The 7,767-nt window shown below is 38.4% G+C and overlaps 1 protein-coding gene across 1 annotated transcript in view; it reads left to right on the top strand.

Annotated features, from left to right (window-relative positions):
- The first annotated feature begins 2,476 nt into the window (after positions 1 to 2,476).
- The window catches only part of TTK (TTK protein kinase), a 35,049-nt gene continuing 29,758 nt past the window's right edge, over positions 2,477 to 7,767 (top strand). Inside the window, exons 1-3 of the mRNA XM_010565752.1 lie at positions 2,477 to 2,621; positions 2,885 to 3,110; positions 7,605 to 7,711. Coding sequence (XP_010564054.1) covers positions 2,477 to 2,621; positions 2,885 to 3,110; positions 7,605 to 7,711 — 478 coding nt within the window. The remainder of the gene's footprint in view (positions 2,622 to 2,884; positions 3,111 to 7,604; positions 7,712 to 7,767) is intronic.

Here is a 7,767-nt window from a genome sequence, read left to right as displayed (position 1 = left end):
ACCCTCATCCATGTTATCTTTTTGACAAGGCATATCCATTCTTCAGGAGAGGTTTTCTCCATATAGTACACATTGAACCTTGAACAGTTAAGCAGCACGCTGGAAGTGTAAGTTTGATGTGTATTGATGAGAGTTAAGATCAAATTTATGCAGAAAATGATTTTTTTGTCTACTACATTTGACAGGCTGTCACTGCAAAAGAATAATGAACCTTTTACATTGGTGAGGAAAATATTTATATTGTGTTTAAAAAAATAAAATCCACCTGGGAATTGTTAGCAATTACAGTTGTAATGAGAGATCACAGTATTGCTAAACATGAGGTGAATTTCTGTTGATCTTGGTGCTTCAGGTTCTGGAGAAGCTGACTTTGTCCATACTTTGAGGGAATGGGTACAGTTTAAGGACAGATCTTTAAGGTTATTCTCACCCATAAAGAGGAGATTTGGAGTATGAGTTCCTGTAGCCCCTTCTACTGTATTTATAAAAGTCAAAATTGGAACATGTACCAAAATCTTCCTTATGAAGAGACAAACCTGTTTTTCCCTATGAAGTAAATAAGTATCATCTTCAGAATGGCATGTGAACAGTCTTTGCTACAGTAATCACCTATGTAATTTTTAGCAACATGATCTCCAAATGATGGGACAGTTTACAGAGCCAGTCTCAGAACAGCCCAAGTTGATTTTTCTCTATGCTCTTTAGGGAGAAACAGATACTGAAGGAAGTTCCAAACAAGCACTGAAATTAGAATTTATTCAGTGTACTTTTCTGAAGAAGAATAAGGGGAGGCTTTTTTTGTCTCAGCTCAGTGAAACAAAAATTGTATTCCAGATTTAGTATGCTGTCTCTAGCTTTCATAGGGTTTTTCTTCTGTATAGGTCTTGCTTCCAGCTATATTTGGGGATGCTTGTTTCTACTTTTCTTAGATCACTGAAAATATTTCATTTTGTAAAGGAAGGAAGGAACCATCTTCAGAACTCAGTGCTTTTTTTGCTTTTCTGCAAAGATATTATAAAGTCACATCTTGAACATTTCACCAGACTCTGAGTTGTTAAAGTGATGCTAAGACCTTTTGATAGTGGTAATGTAGATGGTGCTTTTGGCAGACTAAATCTTGGAGTTTACACAAAGACCTGTGTTTTGAACCTACTAAAAAACTTCTATATAGACAAGAGCGGACTTATTCTTGGTGGGCCATTTCTCATACAGGAAGAACATGAAGAAAGCCTGCTTCTGCTGTATAAGCAAGCTGTGTAAACATGACATCTAGTTTATGGTCTCTGCTTGGGGAAAGCTGGGAGTCTGCTGCTCTTAAAGAAATGCAAACTTGCCATGACTAATGCTCTAAAATGCACATGGGTCAGAGCATTCCCAAGCACAAATCCAGGCTGGGTGATGAGTGGATTGAGGGCAGCCCTGAGGAGAGGACTTAAGGGGGTGTTGGTTGACAAGAAGCTCAACATGACCCAGCAATTTGCAGCCCAGAAAGCCAACTGTATCCTGGGCTGCATCAAAAGAAGTGTGACCAGCAGGTTGAGGGAGGTGATTCTCCCCCTCTGCTCTCCTGAGACCCCACCTGGAGTACTGTGTTCAGCTCTGGGGTCCTCAGCACATGAAAGACATGGACCTGTTGGAGCGGGTCCAGAGGAGGGCCATGAAGATGATCAGGGGCTGGAGAACCTCTCCTATGAGGACAGGTTGATAGAGTTGGGGTTGTGCAGCCTGGAGAAGAGAAGGCTTTGGGGAAATGTTACTGCAGGCTTCCCTTGAACACTGCCAGGGATGGGGCATCCACAGCTTCTCTGGGCAACCTGTGCCAGTGCCTCATCACCCTCACAGTGAAGAATTTCTTCCTAATATCTAATATGATCTACATCTATCCTCTTTCAGTTTAAAACCATTACTCCTCATGCTATCACTACACTCACTGTTAAAAAAGTCCCTCCCCATCCGTCCTGTAGCCCCGCTTTAGGTACTGGCAGGCTGCTGTAAGGGCTCCCCGGAGCCTTCTCCAGGCTGAACAACCCCAACTCTCTCGGCCTCTCTTCATAGGAGAGGTGCTCCAGCCCCCAATCATCTTTGTGGTGCCCCTCTAAGACTTGCTCCAACAGGTCCATATCCTGGATTCAGGTTGTGATTTGATACAATAGACTTATAGCTATTCAGGCAACATATCCCACCTCCCATTTTATTCAAACACTGGACATAATTGTAAGGGGCTACTGTGAAGCATGGACTAGTATTTGGGCAGATCAGTTAAGTACCAATTCCTTTTGCTCATCTAAGTTGGCTTCTGCTAAGAAGTTTACTTGTATAATGAGATTGACAAAGGCTTATTAGAATATTTGTTACATAATGTGGTTGAGGCTCAAGCTGCAAAATATACAGAGGCTTTTGCATGGTAATTCCAATTAAGGTGAGCTACAACAGGCTTGTTCAGTAACTTCACTGTTTTTTAACCTTGTGTCTGCAGATGGAGGAGGAGGACCTAAGTGAAAGAGGATTGCCACAAATTGCTTCAATCATGAATAGAGTTAGAGACTTGAAAAACAAATACAGAAATGAAGACAATAACACAGATGAGCTTAACTGTACTAAAATCTCGGCTGATACAACAGGTGTGTGTTTTTGTTGCTCGATTGACACTTAAGCAACAGATCTTAACCTAGACTGAAAGAACCATTAACTGAAAGGATTTAAGGTTTAGCATTTCTTCAGTATTAATGACCACAAAACATGTTTCATCTGTTTCTTTAGTTAACTATGTTGCTCTAATATTAAAAAAAAATCACTAATCTTAAATGAAAGGTTATAAAAAGTGTTTTCTTCTGTGCATGTTTGCTGCAGTTTTAATCAATCTCCTTTGTTATTTTTCTGTCAGATAACTCTGGAACTGTTAATCAAATAATGATGACAACAAATAATCCAGAAGATTGGCTGTGTTTTTTGCTTAAGCTAGAGAAAAAGGGTTTTCCTCAGATGGATGTTAGCCTCCTGAATAGACTCATTGGTCGTTACAGTCAGGCAGTGACTGCATTACCTGCAGAAAAGCATAGTCAAGATGAGAGCTATGCTCGCATCCTTGTGAGATTTGCTGAGTTAAAAGCGTAAGTATAAATTTTCAATATAAGAACTCATTACAAATTCTGCATTTGAATGATAAGTAGCTTGTTTTCATTAGTGGTTTCTGCAACAAATTATCATTTTGAGTGTGGATGTTTTCATATCAGCTCCTTGAAACTGAGCAGCTTTGGCTAGTCAGTTTATCTGTTGTCTCCACAGTACTTGCATTTTTTTAATATATGCTAATAAACATGATTGTTCAGAGCTATTTGATTTAGAGATGTTAACACATGTTTTTTTCTGGGTTCTATGTGTAAGGTACATGGGAAATAGCATGAGACCCTTTTTTTTCCAGCTTTATACTTGAGCTCAAAAGAAGCTGCATGGGTGAATTCTGATATAACTTTGGGTAACTATAATCTGTATAGTAAATTGTGTATGTTGTAAGTTAGGATTCATTTCCCTGTGGACTTCTGTAACTAATTTGGCTGTGAGGTAGACAATTTGCTATTATCTGTTCCATCTAGTCAAACCATAGTGGTCTATCCTTCTCTAGTCTGCTTTCTTCCTTACTAGGAGAGACTCATCCCAGCTACATTAAATTAGCTGCCTTTAGGGTAGGAAGAATGTCCCAGAGCATCATTCCATACCTTTAGACTTATGAAATTAGTTTTGTGCTCATTTATTGCTTTATTCAGTCCAGATTTGAACAGTATGGTGGTTCAGACGTTTTTCAGACATAATTTGGGACAGGGTTATAATTGGATTTTTATTGTAAGGAGTTCTTTTGTCAATTGAAATATCATTACAGCAAATATCTTGATGAAGAGCTGTGTTTTAACATTGCAGCAATCAACAATTAGAGTGGAGCAGGTGGTTTTCCAGTGAATATAGCTAGTCTTTTCCTGTTTCTTGTATGTCCTCTTATTTGGCTTTTTGGCAGGTGGGTTGATCTTGCAGTATGATATTGTTTACTTTGTCTGTACTGTCATTTGCATGGATCTTGCTGCATCAGTGTTTACTAAAAGCATGCAATGTAAGTAATCTGTTGAATCTACTCTTGAGAAACCAGCAGGAGTGAATAATGACCTGCTGTGAATCCTTAGTAGGATTGAAGAGGTAGGGTGGTTTTATGTAAATGGAGTAAAGCGTATCTTCCAGAAAGACCTCCTGTCTTTAAAGATACTGAGAGATGGTGTTCTTGTTCAAAGGTGTTATCCTCAGAACAGAATTGCGTAGCATAGGCTTCCAGCTCACACTTCCTGGAATTTTCTTTTCCAGAGTGGTGATTGGATGTTATTATCAAGTTGCATCTGTTACCTCATTAGGTATAGTAGGAGTTAAGTTCAGAAAGATTATTTCCTACCTCCCTAATCACTTCAAAACTCTTGGACCTATTTCCACTTGATCTTTAAAACACGGTTTTAAACGTGCATACTTTTAAATGGATACTAGAATTATGTTCAGTATTCTGTGTGTTGTATTGCAGAAAGCAAAACTGAAGGTACTGTCAGTAGCCTGTTAATGCTAGAATGCATGAGTTAGTGACAGTTTTAGTTGCGATGTCCCACTGAAATGTCTTTAGTTGCTTCACTGCTATAGCCTTTAGGGACCTTCTTGGGAGAGTAGTCTGTCTTGTTTCACTATTAAAATGCCATCTCTATAGCTATACTAAAATACCTTCCACTTTGGAAGCCAACCTTGCTGTAGAATCTACCTAGCTCACTGGGTAGTTCAGATCTGCCCTTTTTGTTTTCTGCTTTGTATTTCTGGCTGGCAAATACCATCACTCATGTTTCCTGACTTGCTAATGAAAAATATTTTTAAAAAAAGATGAATGGTCCACACCCAAACCCCTTTTAAAAGTATGCACCAAAATCTGACATAGCATCAATTTCAATGGAACTCTGCTGTAAATATCTCCCTAAATTATGGTCCCCCATTTGAAAATTACTGTCAGAGATTAGCCAGTTCTTAATAATTTATTATAAGCTAATGTTTTCTTACTCAGATTCAGAGTGGCATATAATGTCACTTATTTATATGAAACTACATTTATGAAGTACATGTGTAATCACACCAGAACATGAAATTGCTTTTGACTGATTAGATCTAAAAAACAGCAACAATGTTTCTTGTCTGTAGTTTTTGGAGATTAATGTCAAGTTAATCAGTGGGTGGTTATTTGGGTCTTTTGTGTTTGGCATGTTCACTCATTGCTCATAATTTTCTTGGTGTTTGAGATTTCCCTGCTGTTTCATACTTACCTTCTCTGTTCCTGGCTGTCAGTTTGTCTAGTACTATCTGTTTTGCCTCTGCTCAGTTTTAGCTTCTGTTAAAGAAAATCCTCTCATGACCTCCTAGAGTGCTTCTGATTTTTAATTTTTAAGCTATTGCAAGTAAAGCAACGCTTTGATACATAGGATACTGTGTTTGGTGGGAGAAGAAAGGTGCTCTTCAGTAGAGTTCTGTTTGCTGTTCTCCCAAGTGTTGCACCTAACAGGAAAAGCAAGTCAGAGCATAAATGTCAGAAACAGTGACAATGGCTTGAGATTTTAGTGCCTATTGGCATCAACACTGTTTTCTTCTGATGAAAGCTGGATTATTCCATTCTTGGCACCAGATCTGTATTGTCCTGGTGTCTTCTCTAGCTGCAGTCTGACAATGCCAAAATCTTTTGACCTATTATGATACTGAGGTTGTTTGAAGAACCCTTGAATGTATGCTGAAACAGGCAAAGGTGAACAGTTAGCTGCATCTGTGAGTGATTATCTGTAACTATGCCAGGCCTGCTTTTATGTAATGCTTCTGGCTGTAGCACAGTGCCACCAAGTGTGGGGCACTTGATGCCTGTTGCTAATGTTAGGTCTTGTTCTGCATATTGCTATCCAAGCTGTCACTGCTTTCTACAGGAACTTAATTTTTAACATACTTTTTTAAAGTGAATGTAATTCACGTTAGAGCTTGATTTCTGTTACTCTGACTTTGCTTGCAGATGGGTTATTCTGTGCCTGTCCTATTGCTTCGCGTGATCAGAGCTGAGTTTGTTAAACTCACTAGAGTCCAGTAACATGCCTAAACTATGATAGAGACTTTTCTCATTCTTAATTCCATAGAATTCTAATGGAAATATCTTCTCTTTAGCTTTCTGTGTTGTATTTTTCTGTACTTATTTTTTAAGCCATTGTCATAAATTTTTCTCCATACCTACTTCTGTGTACTACCTTTGCTTACCTGTTGATCCAGGGTGGAATTTTGGAAGAAATGCCTTTATTTTTTGGCTGTGGATTTTACTAGTAAAAGTGTTAAAAATTCTTAAAAAAAAAAAATAAAAAGGGGGAGGGATTCCATCGAAATGCAATGTTAATTTATTATTTCATAGTCATATAGATTCAGGCCTTTATCTTGACAAGTATTTCCTTAAGCTGTAGATCCTCTAGAATATTTAAGTGTTGGTGTACTGTGTGCAAGCATCTCTGCTGTCCTACTTGGCAATCTCTGGCTGAATGTAAAAGTAGGATTAAAATTTAGTAAAAGTAAAGAAACTTAAATGTGAAGTATCTTGTCTGGACTTTGTGGCACTATCTCTACATTTTTGAAGTATACCATGTTTGCTATTGCCACTTCCAGTTTGTCTGCAGAAAATGGACTTAAATCCACTTTGTGATGCCAAATTTAACTGATAAGACTGTTGCCTAGGAGTATGGGGAAAACGGAATGAATTCCCTACATCTTGTAAGGAGTCAATGTTCCCATAGAACCCTTGATAGAGGTAGCTATTGGATAAATGTTCTTGTTATGTCCTAGTTTTCTATAGGTATGGTATTATAGATGTACCAACAACCAACTTCCTTCAGTGACCTCCATTTCTGCTGAGGGAATCTGACAGTTTGGGTGCAGTTGCGGAAGCTCTTCAGTGTAGAAAAGCTCATAACCTCTAGCAAAAATTTTGGAGTTCAGTATTACTTTAATGGATTGGAAACTTTGTGACCATATTGCTGCAGGGTATAACTAATAGTGTATGTAATATTTCTTCAGACTGGATTAATACAATGTATTTTTCCACCCTTGGTGTTTCTAAAGCAATTTCCTCCTTGTCCTCCTGCCTTACAACCTCCTTAGTATAGGAGTGGATGCATCTAGAAGAATGGAGATTTTTCTCTGGATAGTGTTAGCATGTAGCCTGGAAGGGCTACGGTGAGTGTTCTGTACAAGTTAGTGGGCATTCTGAGGGACAATATCTACATATTTTGAGGAATAATATAAGCAGTGACAAAGAATGAGTCCTTAATCTTTCTCTTCAGGTTTGAGCACATTCTGGCTTTTGTAAAGGGTCAGCTTGATATCTTTCAATTATCAGCTTTTAAGACTCTTTGTTTATTTGTACTTCACTGATGGCTCTAAGGAAGAAGAAAAACTTCAGCTATAGATGGATTACTTTTCCAGAATTATCTAAAGCCATCACCCAGCACATGGAACTTCATTGTTGTTACTCAGGCTCTTTACCTTGTGTAACTGTTGATATGCTGTCTTTACAGTCTTCAAGATCCAGAGGAGGCACGGGACCAATTTCATCTGGCCAGACTGAACTGCAAGAAATTTGCTTTTGTGCATGTGGCTTTTGCACAGTTTGAGCTATCACAAGGTGTGTAGAAAAAATTGTTTGGTGGTGTTCTTCTGTGGTGTTCTAGGTTTTGTTGT

Source organism: Haliaeetus leucocephalus, unplaced genomic scaffold (assembly GCF_000737465.1).
Source record: "Haliaeetus leucocephalus isolate CR32 unplaced genomic scaffold, Haliaeetus_leucocephalus-4.0 Scaffold195, whole genome shotgun sequence".
NCBI classification, from domain to species: domain Eukaryota; kingdom Metazoa; phylum Chordata; class Aves; order Accipitriformes; family Accipitridae; genus Haliaeetus; species Haliaeetus leucocephalus.
Note: the sequence above shows the minus strand (reverse complement) of the source record. Positions and strands in the feature narration are given on the sequence as shown.